Source organism: Aedes aegypti, chromosome 1 (assembly GCF_002204515.2).
Source record: "Aedes aegypti strain LVP_AGWG chromosome 1, AaegL5.0 Primary Assembly, whole genome shotgun sequence".
Classification (NCBI taxonomy): Eukaryota; Metazoa; Arthropoda; class Insecta; order Diptera; family Culicidae; genus Aedes; species Aedes aegypti.
This window is the reverse complement of record NC_035107.1, coordinates 264918110-264937057: the sequence shown is the minus strand read 5'-3', so window position 1 is coordinate 264937057 and position 18948 is coordinate 264918110. Positions and strand designations below refer to the sequence as shown.

Genomic DNA, 18948 nt, shown 5'->3' with positions numbered 1-18948 from the left:
GCTCAAAGCTCTGAGCCAACCCTTTTCCAGTAGAGAAGCTAGGCAAAATACAAGGACGCTTCGATGCTTACTGACTTTAAAATGGCTTGCTCAATTTTCACCACCTAATTAAATTTCAATCTTGTCGCTCCCTTGCGACGCCTATGCACCTATTCGTTTCCATCATTTGCTTCTTTAGACTCCCTTTACCTTTGAGTCGCATGACCGATATAGCCATAAAACAATAATAAATTAAAATTAGTTTGTGAATGAGCATGATTATAATCTTCCTGATGGGTATGATTCCTAATCAAGCGATCGTTAACTGAAAAATGAGCATTGTTCGATACTCTACCAGGCAAATTCCGGAAACGACCGTTATCGTAACGGATATTATCTTTCATCTGCCTGGCACGAGCCTCAATGACTCTTTTGCGTGAAGGACAATTCCAAAAATTGATTAGTCCCACAATTAGAGCATATGAACTTGGTGGTATCTTCCTTCACTGGACAGACGTCCTTGGCGTGAGAAGAACATCCACAAATCATGCATTTAGCATCCATGCGACAATTTTTTGTACCATGACCCCACTTTTGGCACCGACGGCACTGAATGGGTTTCTGGTAATTTCCTCCAGGTTTCTGAAAATGTTCCCATGTCACACGGACATCGAACATAATTCTTGCTTTTTCTAAATCTTTTATATTATTTAGTTCTTTTTTGTTAAAGAGAACTAAATAAAATTCTTGAGAAAGCCCTTTCCGAACAATGCCAGATTGGGTTCTCTTTTTCATAATGATTACTTGGACTGGGGAAAATTCAAGTAAATCATTTATTCCATTTTTGATCTCTTCAAGTGACTTATAGTCACTTGAGAGACCTTTCAAGACAACTTTGAACAAACGTTCAGTTTTGTCGTCATAAGTAAAAAAATTGTGCTTCTTCTCTTCAAGATGTTTGAGAAGAAGTTCACGATCTTTAAGAGTTTCCGGCAAAACGCGACAGTCTCCTTTCTTTGCGATTTAGAAGGAAACCTTGATTCCCCTAATGGAGTTCAAGATCTCCTGCCTAAATCCCCCAAATTCGGAACAACTGACCACGATAGGCGGCACTCTTTGCTTCCTCACTTGAATCAAAGAGCCTGGGCTAGAGGCTGCTTCGATTTGGTGTTCGGAAAATTTGTCTAGAGCATCAAACTGATTGCTCATTTCGATACAATTATTCATTTCACCCTTGAAAGAAAGTTCGCATTCCGGAGAAACGTCCTTTCTTCCATTCTTGCCACGTTTAGTGACAGTTTTAAATCCCTTTTTTTTTTGGAAGGAAGTTGTGAATTCAGAGATTCATCCTTCCTTTTGTTTGTTGTTGATACCATGTTAAGTTAATAAACGGAAGAAGACGTGACCTTCGAGAGGTTTTTTTTTTCCCTAGACGGTGTCCAAGAAGGATTACCACCGCTAGCTTTCGCCAACGGGTCCAACGAAAAATCGAAGGCACGGGTCCAAACAAGGATCGTTAAGGGATCAATAGTAGAAAATAGTACTGAAAAGTATTGTTTATGTAGCACTGAAAAGTACTGTTTTATTGCTTTAGGTAGTTTTTAAGAAAGAATTCGTGTACGCGCAGCACGAAGTTGAACCGTGCTAACTCATTTGTGTGTGATAGTTGTGACTCCGATTATGGAACTTCGTTTCATCTGATATATAACTTTCCAGTTTTCGCGCAACTGCGATTCCGATTACTTGGTAAACACTTATTAAGTGAAATGATTTCAGAAGCCTGAATATTCAAAACATTCTGTTATTCTTAACCCGCTGTGGTAATGAGCTGTAGGCTCTCTTTACGCTCATATGTTTCACAGTGCTCTTTTAGGGGAGCTGTTCGAACCCATCGTGGTATGAAGCTACATGCCATCATTTCACTTATGCGATTTTCCCCTTTTCAAGAAACCCAAGCCCTATTTCGTCCTATCATTTCCTTCCCTTTCCTTTCTTATCGGATAGATGATGAAATAGGCTCAAATATGGCGATGGCTCAAATCTCCCAAGAAAGAGCTTTTGGAGCCGGCCTTCTGATACACCGTTCTTTTTGAATAAATTGGGATCAATTCAAAGAATTAAAAAGTTACATTGTACTATATACCAACAAAAATATCTCATTCAAAATTTTATATTATTACGCCAGTTGTGACTTGAGAAAATGCCCTGAATTTTTTGTTTGGGGCCTCCTTCATGAGATCTGAGTAGGATCTTCCAAATCCCAAATCCCCTTGGTGATAATTGATTTCCTTTTTTAATCTTCCAGTCGTCGCGCAGTTTGCCACCGTCAGAACCACCACACTGCTGTTGTGAACGAAAAGCGAGCTGTTCTCACTAGTGTTGTACAAAATACAACAGCGCGACGACTGAAGTGTTAAGTATACTGTATCATCTGAAAATGAAGTGCGAGATTGGCTGTGGAGTTGAACAAGTGTAAAGATCTCACCAAGTTTTTTGAATTTTATTTTAGGTAGGGCAATTGCAGGAGAATATAAGCAATAAGGCATCAAGACTTATTGCTTATATTCTCTTGCAATTGCCCTACTTCAAGTCATCACTCAATTTGGTTTCATAGCTGGAGCACCCGATCTTGTTAGATTTTATTTCCGTACATTTCAAATTCTTCTGAATAAACATTCTTTCAACAATCTTCACCCCTTTTGCTAACATGATTTCCTTTTTCTCTTCCACAGATAAAACAAAATCTCCTCTGTCACCAACTGTAACATGTGTCGAAAAAGGACGGCATATCCGTTCCCCATCGTGACGCCTGGAAAGCGTCCAACTCCGGAATGAAAAATTAAAAATCAACTCAGTCTCAGTGTTCTTATGTGTGAATGTGTCGGAAAACTCAAGAAGAAACAAGTGAACCGTAACTCGTTCCTCATCCGTGACTGCAGAAGCCAGATCAAATCGTTCCTTAGACATCCAATCGGAGGCACAAAACGTCACCATAATGGACGTGGTCCTGTCCAGGCTGAACATCAGCTTGGATAATGTGACCCTTAGCACCAGCACCATCCGGCAGGGGCTCATCGAAGAGTACAGCAACAATCGGAAGGTCGGCGAGCCCGCCTACCACATACTGATTGTTCTGTACAGCATACTGATCATATTTGGCGCCACGGGCAACAGTCTGGTGGTAATGGCCGTCGCTCGGAAACCGCAGATGCGAACGGCGCGCAACATGTTCATCGTCAATTTGGCCGTTTCCGGTGAGTGGGCGAAAAATTGGTTGTTTGTGATAATGCGACAGATTGAATGACACGTGTGATGTTTGAGTTTATTTTGCTCGATTGAATTTTGACATGCCGTGCCGTTGTTCGAATGCCATTTGGTCACATTCTGCGGCTTATTGTTCGATGGGTAGTAAGAAGCTGTGAAACATAAATAAGCTTTTATTTATCTGCAAAAAATCAACCTTCTGCAATATTTTGATTTCAAACTGAAAACTGATGAGAGATGAAGCTTATGCCACATTTGTTTGTTGTTGACGAGACAATGTTTGTATGTAGTATACATTTCAGAAAAAAAACAACGTCAACGGGGTATGATGTTTAGTAAAAAATGGTTGTGCCGTAAACTTGGATAAAGCTTATCTTTTTTGAACAATTCCATTCATTGAAATTTTCCAATGTGTACTTGTAATCTTTTCATATTTTCAATTTGACGAACATCTTTTACGATAAAACATTCATTAATTTGTATCGTGTTCGGTGATAGTATTTTGTTCGTTTCGGTAGCTATTTAAATCGGTGCTCTCCCAAGCCATCTGTTCTTCGTCTTCTTGGCATTAAAAGTTCTCACTGGGACAGAGCCTGCTTCGCAGCTTAGTGTTCTTATGAGCACTTCCACAGTTATTAACTGAGAACTTTCTTTGCCAACGTTGCCATTTTAGAATTCATATATCGTGTTGTAGGTACGATGATACTCTATGCCCATGGAAGCCAAAGAAATTTGCATCACGAAAAGATCCTGGACCGACCGGGAATGAAACCCAGACACCTTCAGCATGGCTTTGCTTTGTAGCCGTGGACTCTTATCACTCTGCTAAGGAACGTGCCTAGTATATGAGGTAAAAATAAATATGAATAAAATTCAATTTTTCATTGATGCCCATTGGCGTAGGAACAGGGGGGGCAGGGGGGCATGGCCCCCTCCAGAATCATCCAGGCCCCACCCAGAATTTTTGATGACAATAAAAATAAATAAATCAAAAACGATTTAAGATGACGCAAATTCTTCTGGAATTATGTACATGACACTTGTTATTAACCAAAAAATTGCTTCAGTAGTTACGTTATGTAATGTTGTACAACTATATTGAGAAAACCTCGTTTACGTTACACAGCACAGTTCTGACTTCGGTGAGTCGTGCGACAATCGAAAGTTTAACCGTCCGATTGATTTCCCATATGAGAATTCACTAAAAAAAAATCCATAAATTAACATCAAGTTGTATGATGTCAGAAAATAAATAATTGAAAAAACAGTTACAAATTTTGTCACAAAATTACTAAAAATACTACTACGAAAATTAAGGTATAACTTTCTAGGAATTTCGGTATGAGAAACTTTTTATCAGATTAATGGCTAAAACAATGTAACAAAATCGGCCATAGTGTTATTCCAGCAATAAATTCTTTCTTTGATTTTGATTCAATGTTTTAAGTATTCGCATGAATAAATTTATTGCTTAAACTATATTATTTCAAGAAAACTTATTATTTCATAAATTATTTGATTGATTTCCAACAGGTTTGTAGCAAATTATATTCAAATAACTTTTCGATATTATTCATAGAATTTGAGTATTATCACATTCCTCAAGGTATATCAAAGGGTGGCTTCAGAACTTTTGCAAATCTCATGGAAATTAGTCAAATAATATTGTTTATACCTTCAAAGCGAATTCCTACTGGTGGACATCCATTCCTTCTATGTCTACTTTTTTATTATCAAGTTGATTCCGGAATACGTTCCCGGATTTGCCAAAAAAAATGTTACTTCTGTCAAATCTTATGCTGGGATATTTCACTGAAAATTCTACTAGAAATTCTTCTGTGAATTTCTTTCAATATTTCACAAAAAATTTATTACACATTCTTTTGCGTTGACAATCAATGGTCCTTAAGAAATGTTTCCATAATACATCACAAGTTGCATCAAATTTTTCTTTACTTTTTTTTTAGAAATTTTGCTTCAAATCTCCGGTTAATTCATGAATTGGAAAGAAAATTGTTTTTGAAACATTTCTTGCCTTTGAATCTTCAAAAGAAATTTGTTGAAATACCCCTGGAAAACTTTAGCTTCCAAAGTAAGCACAGCGGAAAAGGAATTTGTAGAGAAACATGTAGTAAAATAACTGGGAAGGAGGAAAGGAAATTTTAAGATATTCATAAAGAAATTTTTATTGATCTTTCATAAAACACTTCCGTAGAAATAATTTTACCAATTATTGTCTGATTCCAAATTCTTATATTTTTGGCCGGAATTTCTAGAGGCTTTCTGGCAGAATGCTAGAAAACCAGAAGTCAAGGAAGGATAGATTTCAAGGATAATTTCTAAAGATGATTCTGATGAAATCTTAGAAAAGATAAATTATAGGAGTTTTGAAAAATTTCAGAATTCTTAAACGTATGATTCCTGATTTTTGAAAGTTCATCAACAAATTTTCAAAGTAATGTACAATACATGTTTGGTAATGTTCTTAAAAATACCGGCAATATTTCCGCGTTTAAGTTCTACTGTACTACAAAATAATCGATAATAGACTATTCAAGTTACTCAACTAGGGTTGTCATGTCTATTACGGCTTAACCAGCCGACGGTGTTTTGAAAATACCTGAAGGTCGTAGACACAAAAGTCAATTTGGACAAATTGAGTTGTAAGATTGTGAAAAATAATAGAATCGTTCTGGTGGGCTTCGATCCCACGACTCCCAATACGCTAGACTGGGCGCGTTAACCAACTACGCCACAGAACGGGTAACGATTCTGCAGCGCAATCGGCCAACCTGAAACCAAAGTCCGTCACGACCCCATTTTCTCCTTCACAACCCTACACCTCCTTCGGCTCTCAGGGGCATCTCAGTTTTGCGTCGTCCGATAGATTTAGCTCACGGTTTCGCGCATGTTTTCGACGCCGGAGATTTTTGTTTTGTTTTTTCCTGTTTTGGAGCGTCTTGCTGGGTAGTGCTTCGTGAAGCCCAAGCAGGACAGTTCGGTTTTGCGTCGTCCGATAAGTTAGCTCACAATTTCGCGCATGATTTCGTCGCCGGAGATTTTTTTTTTCCTGTTTTGGAGCGTCTTGCTGGGTAGTGCTTCGTAAAGCCCAAGCAGGACAGTTTTTACATTCAGAAATGGAATAGTGAAAAGTGAAAAATGAAAAAATGATTTGTTTGATTTGTGTCCTCAGTACTGTTGGTTTTTGGCTGCCCTAAGTTCACCGAACCATCCGGAAGTGACAGGCAGCACATAAATTTAGAGAATCAATCCGGTGAGTTTGTTCCAGTATGATACTTTTTCTTTTGTGAGCTTTCCGGATCGTTTTTGTCCGCGTCGTGGAACTTCTGATCGTTTCTTGAACGGAAAATGTTATTTTCGGAGTTTGATAATTATGTTCAGATTGCGCATTCTGTCCGGGCGGGTGTTACGCAACTAACAATCGGTTGTGGATGCTTTTTAACCGTTCGATGACCCTGGATCGATTCCGCTTTTCGTATAATTTTGAGCAGAAAAACCGACTGTGTTATCCCAGGGTGTTTAGTTCGAACTCGCTTCCTTTCGTTTTTCGATTATCTAAAAATACAGTACCACCCAGTACAGTTTTTCAATGGGCACAGTACAGTTTTTCAATAGGCGTGATTTTTTTTACGCGTATCGTTATTTTTTACAATCCGATGACCCTGGAGGGATCGGTTTTGCTTTTTACTGGTTATTGAGCAAAAATATTACTGCACAATCGACAAGCATTTCGCGAAATACTATTTATACTATAAATAAGCTATTGTTTTCTCTTTTGATTGCCGGCATTCAAAAGGTTAATTTGAAAACGCTTAAACAACAAATATTGATGGTCTATCGCCAGCTTTCTAGGCGAATCCTGACAATATACCTTCCCCAACCTCCAACTCCGTAGCACTTATGAGGGTGTCGCTGAGTCGGTGGCCTCTCATTAAGTAAGTGCTACATCAACATTTCCTTCCCCTATCCCAAGTTACGGTAAAGATGGGCGTGGCCGGGAATAGCAATATTCATGCTTTTAGTATTCTTGTTTATGATTTGAACAAGGTATACTCCCCTGCCTTGTTCTTGAAAGTAGTCAGGACGAGATTACTAAAAGGAAACATGAATGTTGCTAGTATCCAATCTACGAAGTATACCGTAACTACGCTAACGCTAACAGTTTATATATAATAAGTACGTAGAGGACTTTCCAAAAGAAATGATTAAAAGAATTTCTAATACATTTTCTGGCTGAATTCTTCAAGAGATTGTTTAAGTAATTCGCTACAGATTCTTCGAGAATTTTTCAGGTGAGATCAGAAAATCTGGGTATTATTTTCTGTGGAAAGCCCAGGACGAACTTCGTGAAAACTGGTAAAAGAGTTTTTGATGAAAGCACTGAAAATGATGAAAATAATTTATAAAGAAATTTCCGTAGGAATTCTAAGAAGAATTTCTTCAATGAACATGATTGAATCCTTGAAAAATTCGTGGAAGAATCACAAAGGACAACATCCTTGTGATTTTTTCGCTAGAATTCTTGAAGGATTACAAAAATAATGAATTTGTATATTTAAAACTACAAATGAAACTGATGTGCCGTGAAATGAGACAAAATCACAAATTATTAAAATCAATACAAATCTGTTAAAAATACGAAATTTGCGAAAATCGTGATTATTGCGATCGACAATACATCTGTAAATTGGAGATGACCCAGCCGTGGGCTGAAAATCTCCCTTATAGAGATAATAATAATAAAACATCTGTAAAAACAGGTACATGCTAGGCCCCCTTAGGCCCCCTCCCGAAAAAAATCTTAGCTACGCCAATGTAATGATGCCTTAAGTTTCCGTCATTGAAACAGTCATGAACGACTCCACGCATTGACATTTTTAGTAATTTTGATGTGCATTTTATCGTGTTTCGATATCAATTTCACAAAAAATCCATAAACACAGTGGAGTGCTAACTCGGAACAAGAATTTATCACATATTACGCTGGAATATCTGCCAGTAACAGAGCTGCGTGGGATGTAGAAAACAAAACAGTATTTTATGCAATTCCATCATACAAAAGAACAAAAAGGAAGAAACACCTTGCAAAGAGAGTGTACATGCAAAGAAAAGCCCGGTTCTACTATCATCCCACGCCAAGTACATTCAACCTCTTGTCGAACGTCAGAGAAAATAACTAGGTAAGCAGAGGCACATGGGCGGAAAGATTTCCATAGCGTGACCATATTTTGCCGAACATTCCAACTTGGTCGCAAAATTTAGCATAATTTTAACACTGTCTGAACGCAACCGAGGAACATCTTCTCGGAAGGATGTGATGCCGATCGTTTTGTCCAAAATTGGCAACTTTAAAACATAGATGCTGTCGTCGAAATGGAACGTGACACTTTTTTTAGTTAACATTAATGGGAATTGTCTACTGGGGTGGATTTGAGTTTCAAGGCAGCGGTAACATTCTTGGCACGTTGCGAGCACTTAGCATTTACACATGTTTTCATGAACTATAAAAAGCGATCTGTTGCTTCCCAGGGGTTCGGATGTTTGTTTACCTGAACGAGTTCTAATGACCGGCGTTAAAAATCGTATGTAGGTCGTTTGCTTCGGATGAACACTAATTTTCATTATTATTTACGACAGTTGTATATTCTCACACATCATCTGGATTTGAGATTATACCTAAGCATGCATTTAACCAAAGCGACGAAAGCAGTCATCCAGCTTAATAAGATTTCATCATTTTACAGCGTCTTCTCTTTTCCATACATACGTAGTTGTGTGACGTCGAAGGGCATGGGCGTGAATAAGAAGCAGCCCTTGGAGGGGACATAGCCAGTGCTGGGAATGGTAATAGTAGTAGGCTTGAATTTTCGCGAAAATCACGTGGCTCTCCCAGTACAGTACACTATGGTTCGAAGGCGGCTAAAACCTCAAAAATCAAAGTGGTTTTCTCCGAACGGTAATATTTTTCTCGACTTCCTTATCATATTGGTGGTTTAAATCCAAAGTTTCAAGCAGATTCATTGAATTTTGAATTTTATACAACTCTTCGAGTGGACTGTGGACATGATTGTTCGAGAAAATTAATAATTGCGATCCATAATTCACCTGCTATTTATGAATTTGAAGAGAGCTCAAACCGCCATAGTATCTTTAGAGAAGTTGTTTGTAGATACATAAAGTACACTTGAATTGGATAAAATTTTTCATTGAATTTATACAAAGCAAATTAGGGCAAAACAGTCTTCAAAAAACATATTATTTTCTATAAAAGTACCCCAAGACATTAGTAGCCCGCGAATGCCCTTGATCAGAATAAGCTCATTCGAAAGCTAAAAATAAGAGCTTTCAAGTAGGGTACAAACTATTTTGCGAAAACTTGCGATAGACCACTTTCAACGCGGTTTAATGTTTACGGAGTGCAATTCTAGTTGAATAATAACAATTCTGTGATACGCTAGTACGTGCATTGCAATCGTAGTAGCCATGATTGCCATTCCTAGAAAAAACGAATAAATCACACCAATATTTTTCTTCATCTTCTTTCTGGCGTTATGTTCCAACTAGGACAAAGCATGCTTCTCAGCTTATATTTCTTATGAGCACTTCCGCAGTTATTAGTTGAGGACTTTCTTTGTCGATTGACCATTTTTGCATGTGTATATCGTGTGCCAGGTACAATGATACTTTGTGCCCTGGGAATTCGGGAAAATTTACTTTAAGAAAAAATTCTCGACCGGTGGACCTCGAACCCAGGATTCTCAGCTTGTTCTTGCTGAAAAGCTGCGCATTCACTGCTATGACTCTCTGCGACCCTTCACATACAATATTTTGACATTATACCTTAATTAAATATTGTCCACACCTTCATTTGGTATTATTATGGTATTGAAGTGCTTTGAATTAAAATTTGAACTGTTACTGAATCCACCAAATAAAATAACACAAATTAGCTCGTCTTATTTACATGGTCGAATGGAAATATTTCCTTCGATTTCCTTCCCTACGTCGATTTGCTTTTGCTGCCAAAGTAAGTATGAAAACAGACTAAAGCTATAGACATGACAATCATGCTGAAACTGATGAAATCGATGATACTTGCATTGAGGCAGGGTTAGATCTGAGATATTTAAATCCGTCAGTAAATAACTGAGAACAAGCCTGCCCAAGTTGACCATTTTGTATGAAAGATTGAAAAAATTACAAACGTATTGTTCAAACCTGTATATTCTAATTATCAGTCCAAACATTAGAAAATAAAAGTCCATAATACCTAAATATGGCATAAAATACGTTAAATATATGATTTCAGCTATTGTAAGGAGAGTTTGAGGTTTTGTCCGACATTTGTTCTAGATCGAACCACTGTGCAGTAGTTCAAAAACGTGAATCTCATCAAGTAGCCTATGTTGGGTGCACGAATTTTCTAAATCATTAGTGTCATTGAAGGCTCTAAATGCGGGAAATACAGCGGGAAATAGAACATTTTTCTACAGTAATTCTGGGTTGCCCTTAGCAACGGGTGTTTTGCTATTTTCAAGGCATTTTGCCTACAGCAGCGATGGGCGTGAGTTTCACTGGCTTCGCTGACTGTGATTGGCTTCGCTTGGCTACTGTAGAGTGAATTTCTGATTTTTTCCCAACCCTGGACATAGCTCTTACCAAATGGAAATCATTAGTTCTGTCAGAACATTACGTAAAATTTTCATCCAGATCTCAATAGACACCATGCCAAATATCAAACAGATTTTTTTTCTGGCTTTACGTCTCAACTGGGACAGAGCATGCTTCTCAGCTTTGTATTCCTGTGCGAACATTTTTTTTAAATTTCTTTATAAGTATCATTCCAAACATTACATTCATTTCTCATATATAGGTGTTCTGTGTTAGACAACACCATCATCCTAATTTGGTAGAACACATTTAAGATTTTATTAACATTTTATTAACAACCTATTACATTTCATTTGCTGAACCAGTTCAGATTTTTTACAGGTGAGTTGATTTCACCTGCTTATAAGAGAAAATCCTATGCGAACTTTTACAGTTATTTGCTGAGAGCTATCTTTGTCAATTGAAGATTTTTGCATGTGAATATCGTGTGGCAGGTTCGAAGATACTTTATGGCTCCGGGTGCCGAGAAAATTCCCAACTCGAACCCATGCCCCTCAGCTTGGTCTAGCTGAAAAGCAGCGTGTTTACCGCTACGGCTATTAGGAATATTGGGCCAAATTAGGAAAATATCCACGTTTTGTACCTATAAGTAAAAAGATGTTTTATTGCTGACGAATACGAACTTTTAACCGCAAACGAGGGACCAGTTCTAATCTAGGAAATCCTCTAGAAGTTTCTTTAGGAAAATCTCCAATGATTCTTTCAAGTATTGCTCCCGATATATCTCCACAAATTTATTCAGAGATTCTTCTTGAGATTTTTTCAGGTATCCCTTCGAAGATTTCTCATCGGTTTTTACTAGAAATTCCTCTGAGATTATGTAAAGTAATCTCAACAGCGATTTCTCCGGAAATTCTATTAGGAATATCACCAGTGATTCGTCTAGGGATATGATCACTAAGATTTTTGAGAACAACTCCGATAGAATACCTTCAGCAATACCTCCAAGAGTTCTGCCAGGAGTTTCTGCAGAGATTATTACAGGAATTTCAGTAGGAAAATCTCGCCAGAAGAATTTTGTTGAAGATGATGACACCGTTTTGTTAGCTACGTTTCGACAGAATTCTTCAAAGTTTTTCAGTATCCAATTTCCAATAATTGAGGTTACAAAATTCTTGGTGTTCTCTGACACCGATCGCAGTTCAGCTACTATGAGTACAAACTAGCCTAGGATAACAAATTTATAATGTAATATGCTGAAATCAATAGTTTAATTTGGAGTTCACGTTTTGCTCAAGTTTTAGTTTGTATTCTTTTCATTTTACTTTTTTGTTCTATTCATCCCTGACACATGTCATGTTGATCGCGAGTATTGGATGTCATCTCCACCAAACCGTTGTACCCAGGGAGTGTGGCAACATCCCCTCTCCCGTGGGATGACCCATTTCCGTCGCGGTCACCACTCGCTTCTTCATTTGCTCCGCTCACATCCAGCAACGCCAGCTTCACGGCCGGTCTAGAGTAAACGCCCCGAGAAGTCTGAACAGATGCTCGACGTGCTTGTCCATCCGTGCCCTTAATGACCTCAGTGATTCGTCCTCGTTCCCAGGAATTTCTGATGTTTTCGTCGATCACTACCACTAAATCACCTGGTTCAAGTGGTTTGACTTTCTCAAACCATTTTGTCCGACGTGTCAGCATGGGCAAGTATTCTATTATCCATCTGCGCCAGAAGCCGTTGATCATGTCTTGCGCAATGGCCCAGCTATGACGAAGACCGCCACGTGCATCTATGGGTGCACCAGCTGGATGCTTAATCCCACTTGACCCATAGAGCAGGAAGTGATTCGGGGTTAATGATTCTTGATTGATCCCTTCCACTGGTACGTAAGTGAGTGGTCGGGAATTCATCACGCTTTCAGCTTCCAACAGCATAGTTTCCAGGACCGCGTTCGTGTTCCTTGGATATTCGGAGATCGCCTTCATCGCTGTCTTAACCACGCGGACCATACGCTCCCAGGGTCCTCCCATGTTGGGGGCAGCTGGGACATTGTAGTACCATGTAGTGTTGGCGTTAGTTTTTACTAGAATTTTCACAAAGAATTTCCGCAAGAATGGCTCCAGTGAATCCTTAATAGATTTTTCAAGTAAAATTTTTACTATGGGTTCCTCCACAAATCCTTCCAGATATTCCACCTGGAAATTCCAGATATTCCATCCAAAAATCCATTATAAATCGGATATTTCTCAAATGTTCAGGAAATAAATAACTATATATTAGCTCTATTTTTTTATTGAATTTCCTCCCCCAACCTGCATGCTCGTACATTTCTCTTAACACTGCTTATAAGATCTTGGGCTAGGCTTTGTCCATATTTTTACACAATTTCTCCCAATTTTTCTTGTTTTTCCGTTTTTTTTCAACTTCTTCTTCTTCTTTATTCCCAAAACTTTTCGATTAGACAAAGTTCTGGTGTATTTGACGGGTTCGCCTCCTTCGGGATCACATTAACGCCCTTCGCTTCGTACCAATCTATTACAGGCGTAATGGCATGAAGTGAGATCCGGCCAGAACAGTGTAAGACCACGGTGAGAGCAGAGAAAGGGCAGCAAGCATTCCTCTCGATAAATCTGCCCGTTTATGGTGCAGGTTGTAACGAACGGCTTGCTGTACCGTCCGCAGTCACAGATCGTCTACCACAACAGGTACTTCTTCGCAAATTTGTCCATCTTTCTTTTCTGGAACTTATTGCGGGACTTACCGACAAAAAAAAACTCGAGAACGGGGATTTGTATGGTGACCGCCTTGATGTATGTCTTGTCGTCCATGACGAGTCAGCCTGGCTTCCACGCACACAATTTGGCCACCGTGTTTTGCGGGTTAGTCCAGTTTGGCGCCTTCCTGACCTTAAAAACACGTAACCCAGCCCGCTTCATTGTCTGTTGGACGAACCACTACAACGAATTAACCTTTTTGGCCATGTCTCGGGTGGAAACGTTCGGATTATCCTTAAAGTACTGCCTTATCTTCCGTGCCTTCTCTGAGTATTCCGTTTTTGGTTTTCGGTCGCTTCCAGCGCGCCGCTCGATGGTCTTCGTCTCCTGGAGCATCTTCACAACGCGGGACACTGTGGAATGGTGGACTCCAAGCCTTTTGCCGATTCATCTGTGTGACGAACCAGAATTATCGATCACCGCGCCAAAGATTTGCTGGCGTAGCTCTTCCTGTTTCGAATTCATCTCGAAAACTACAAACAACAAGACAACAAGATTTTTTTTCTAAAGATTTTCCAAGGGATTCTGTCAGAGATTCATAGATTGGGTCAAGGGATTCGCTCAGAGATTTTCTAGAGATTATTCTAAGGATTGCGCCCTGTAATACTACAGATATTTATTCATATGTTTTTCTAGAGGGGATCATCTAGGGATCTCTAGGGATTACTCTAAGGAATCTATTTTCCAAACCTGGGTTTTGCGAACCCCCCAACGTCTCTTGAGCTCACTTTTTAAACAGAGTGAGGCGCTGACAGGCTGGGGAGTCACGAAAACCAAGTTTGGGAAACGATGCTTCAAGGATGTCTTCATGAAATATTCCTAGAGGTTCTTCCAGAATGGCTCAAATAATTTCTTCAACCATTTTGCCGTGAGTCACAAGTTAGTCCCACCTGCATTTTCGTCACAAATGAGTTGAGTTCAGTTTTTAACATATCTTCCATTGCTTTTTCAGGTCCACTTATGAGATGATAAAGATTTATTCAGAAAAAAATTGAAAAAAAAAAAAACAGCAAGCAAAATTGTCCCATAATGAAAAGTAACCGCATATCAGACCCACTACAGACTTCCGCACTGTATAGCACAAAAATGAACCGTGTTTTGATCGTCTTTATATTTTTCTCGGAATAATATCTATCTAGTGAAAAGTAAATTGTGAAACTATCATATAGATTTGATCATGTTCCAATTCCCTGGAATTTTTAAAATATTCGTATGGAAAACGAGTTTGTGAAATTTACATGGCTTGCGATTCATGGCAGTATTTCTCCAGGAATTTATCCAGGGTTATTTCAAAAACTTCTTCAGTAAAGGAGTTCCTAGAGCAATTGCTGAAAAAAAAAATTGGAGGAATCCCTGAAGGCATTTTGAGAATAATTTCTGATTAACTTCTCTAGAGGAATTTGCACAGGAATTTCTGTAGGTCAATAATGAATCTCTGGATAAAAAATTCTCGGGAAATTTTGGATGATTACTTGGAAAAATCTTTAGAGTGATTCATCAGCAATTTGTGAAAGTCTTGAAGTATTTTCTTGTAGATTACCTTGAGAAATTTCTTGCGGAACCTCTGAAGGAAATCCTGGTGAAATCCCTGGAGGAATCCTTGAAGAAATCTCTGGAATAATTCCTGGAGGCATTTGGAGAGATATACCAGGGAAAATTTCTGCAAGTATGCTCGGAGGAATTTCTACAGGAATCACTGGAGAAATAACAGGAGTTTTTATAAGATCCCTGGGAAAATAAGCTATAGTTATAAGCATATAACTGACCATATGACGATGCAACTCTGTCACATAACCCGGAACCACAGCCGGGCAGCAACAACAGATGATTGATTAGAAAAACAAAAAAAAAATGTGATATTTACGGAAAACACCGACCAGCCTGTCGTCCTGCTTCTCGAGTTGTACCAGAATTTCTTCCATTTCCGCTGCTTTTTACGGCCACACTTGCTTCCTCAGAACTTTTTTTTGTTATTGCCATGTTTTGTTTTGACAGATTTTTCAATTTCCAATATGGCGTCTTGCCGTTATAAGCCATTTTATGAGCCTATGCATGCTATAAAACTTTTGACTTTTACTGTGCGCCCTGTTTTCAAGTTGCCCGTGAGATAGAGCGAGACAGCACCAAAACACGGCGCACAGTCAAAGTCATGAGAACAAAAGAATTTATGGCACGTACGGAGGCTCATGAGACGTTTGAATGATGTTGTCTGGCGCTCATTGTTATTGTTAAAAAACTAGCTTGATATATGAATGGCGCTGATAACACTTTTGTTAACTCCTTTACCGGCAGCTTCATTTTTTACCGCTAAAAAAATATGCAAATCGCGATTTTTTGTTATATTTTTGCACCACATTTTCACAAGTTTTTGAAAATCTTTTCTAGTTTCAGAATATGTGTTGATATTGCTAATTGGTCATCTAAATTCGGAAATATTCAAAAATTGCGACGCTTAGCCATAACTCACGTTAATATCTCAGGCTACAGGATTTTTATTGTATTCGGGTATTCACTACTCGGAATGATACATTAATGCGAGTATGTTGCAAAAAAAATGAAGTGTGTACTAGACCATGCGAAGCAATTATAAATTTGGATGTTCAATTTTTTTTAAATTTAAATCAGCTGATTTTGCATAACACCTTCAAATACCACTACGTTGAAGAACGTTTTTTAAGTTTCAGTTCTAAATGCATCATTGCGCGTTAACTTAACTACGCTAACGCTAACGCTAAATGCATCTTTGCGCGTTAACTTGCTTGCTGGACCACTGTGCAATTGTTACATGGATAGAAAATTGATTTTTATATCATAATTTACTAGTCATGAAAATCATAAAATGGATAGGTCACGATAACACGACGATGAATCATAATTTCGAAATCATTATTTTTCATAAGCTTAACATCCAGAATTACAACACTAAACGATGCACTCTGTATCAGCTCATTCGTATCGATAACCCACAATCCAGTATGGTGTGTTACATATCGCGTGTGTTGCATTACGACAGTCCAAATCAGGGTTTCTCGACCGGTGGTCCGTGGACCCCTAGGGGGCCGTGAAGACTTCTCAGGGGGTCCGCGAAGCCGTTTTTAGTAAGTGTTATTTTTTATATATTTCGTCAGTTTCATCCATCCTGTGTACTTCCTTAGCGAATTATTCAAGGGATTAGAAAAAATCGAAAATATATACTGTTTTCAATCAAACCACTGACGAAATCTTCTTGAATCCACCAGCAGGATTTTTAATGAAATTTTCTAAAGATGCTCATAGCAGAGGTCTTTAAAAAAAACTACAAAGATTCTTTAGAATACTCAGAGTAGCTTACAGAGATCGAATCCTAGCATATTTTTTGAAAAAATATTTACGAGAACTTCGTGGATTCTCTTATTAATGTTCGAATTCTCTGAGCAGAATCTCAATAGAGAAACTTAAAAGTAGAAGAAGTACCGTGTACCTTTTAATTCCGCTCCTAAATGCTTATCTTTGACAGATACGCGTATTTCGACTACCACTTGCAGTTTTCTTCAGTGTCAGTTATTCGCATCCACTCGTGAATTCTGTTGCAACGTTTGATATACCCGAAACAATCCTTCAAATCTAGTAAAAATACGACGTTCCTCAGATAAATCTTTATTTTATTTATTAGATACCCCTGGAAAAATGTTGAACAAATTTTCTGGAAGCTGTTTTTGTTGAAATTTTATAAGTCAACTGATTTGTTGTAGGATTTTGTAAGATCCTTCAGAAGCTTCTTTATCCGATTCTTGGAAAGGTGTTTGGTAGACTCCTGGCAAGACTTTTAGTGGACTCCGAATGATCTTGGAACAATTCTTCCACATCTATGAAGGCGTCGGTGAGTCGCTGGTCTCTCTTTAAGTGTCATATAAACATTATCATTTCCTTTCCTCGTAACGGAGAAGAGTTGTAATTAAATTGTAAAGTATGACATGACAGTTTTAAGTATGTAATCTACGAATGCAACGCAATGCAATGCAACGGATTCTTATGTCGAGTTGGTTTTTGAACCTAGGTTGGAACTGGCAAAACCCGTTCTGAATTACAGTTTCAACCCCAACTTGAATCAGGTTCGACCGAACTTCAATTTGCTTGACGTTTATTTGTTTTTGTGTTGATCACCGACTCAGTTCCTAAAAACGAAAACGACATTAGAAAGATGTCTGATAGACTCATGGACTTTTGTTGGACTCCGAATGATCTTGGAATAATTCTTCCGTTATCTGTGGTAGATTACAAAGAAAATTATCGGGCGTGTTTGTCAAAGACATCTGTTGATTCATGAATAATCTATGAAAAGTGTTCATGAACTTTTGTTTGGAGATCATCAGCTTTAGGGGTCCGCGGAAACTTTGTAAAACTTTGAAGGGGGCCGTAGCTTCAAAAAGGTTGAGAACCACTGGTCTAAATCATTATATCATGAGTCCAAACCATGGTGTATTTTAAGAGGATGAGAAAACACTAGAACCATGATATTATGAGTCATAATTACGATTTTGTGATTCTGATTTCCTATGTTTTACGAAAGCTAGAAAATATGGATTCAAAATAGAGTTGAGCAAATAGTTATTAAGAAATTATGGAGGGGATCAGACCCCCATCTGGCCCTTCATACGTACACCAATTTCGAGGGTGTTATTTAAATAAGTAATTCGAATTTACCCATCATCGCTTCCCGCTCCTTTCGACAAGGAATTGATTTTTGTTCCCAGAACAATTTGCTGCTAATGTGATGACGTGACAGATTTCGTTTCGAACAATTTCACTCGAGTATGCCGGATGCTCCTCACACATATCTTTTCCTCGTTTCCGTTCACCCATGCTTTCCTGTTTTTTTTTTTTATATTTATTTTCCCTCTTTCCGATCGTTTCAGATTTACTACTGTGCCTGGTTACGATGCCGCTGACGCTGGTGGAAATTCTCACCAAATATTGGCCCATGGGTCGGTTGCCGTTCCTGTGCAAATCGATTGGCACCCTTCAGGCCACCAGCATCTTCGTGTCCACCATTTCCATCACGGCCATCGCACTGGACCGATATCAAGTAAGTGTGTTGAACGGGGGCTAGTGGAATTTGGGGCAAGTATACTACCTCAAGAATTTTGTTCTCTAATAACGCTTGGCTAGCGTTTCACACAAAAAAAAACGAAACAGAAAAGATTAATGTGGCTTAATTAATGATTAAAGAGAAAGTGAACAAAGAGAGCCTATCAATGTTAGATAGGTCCTTTTCAAAAGTTACGCGAGATTAGCTCCAGTGATACACACTCCCCAAAC

The 18948-nt window shown here is 38.5% G+C and overlaps 1 protein-coding gene across 3 annotated transcripts in view; it reads left to right on the top strand.

Annotated features, from left to right (window-relative positions):
• Positions 1 to 18948, top strand: part of LOC5573640 (neuropeptide F receptor) — a 136702-nt gene that overhangs the window by 59747 nt on the left and 58007 nt on the right. For all 3 annotated transcript variants that reach the window (XR_002498666.1, XM_001660916.3, XM_021837700.1), the window contains exons 2-3: positions 2712 to 3233; positions 18546 to 18715. Coding sequence is in view for 2 of the 3 variants with exons in the window: in XM_001660916.3 (XP_001660966.3) it covers positions 2975 to 3233; positions 18546 to 18715 (429 nt within the window). In the remaining variant the exon portion in view is untranslated. The remainder of the gene's footprint in view (positions 1 to 2711; positions 3234 to 18545; positions 18716 to 18948) is intronic.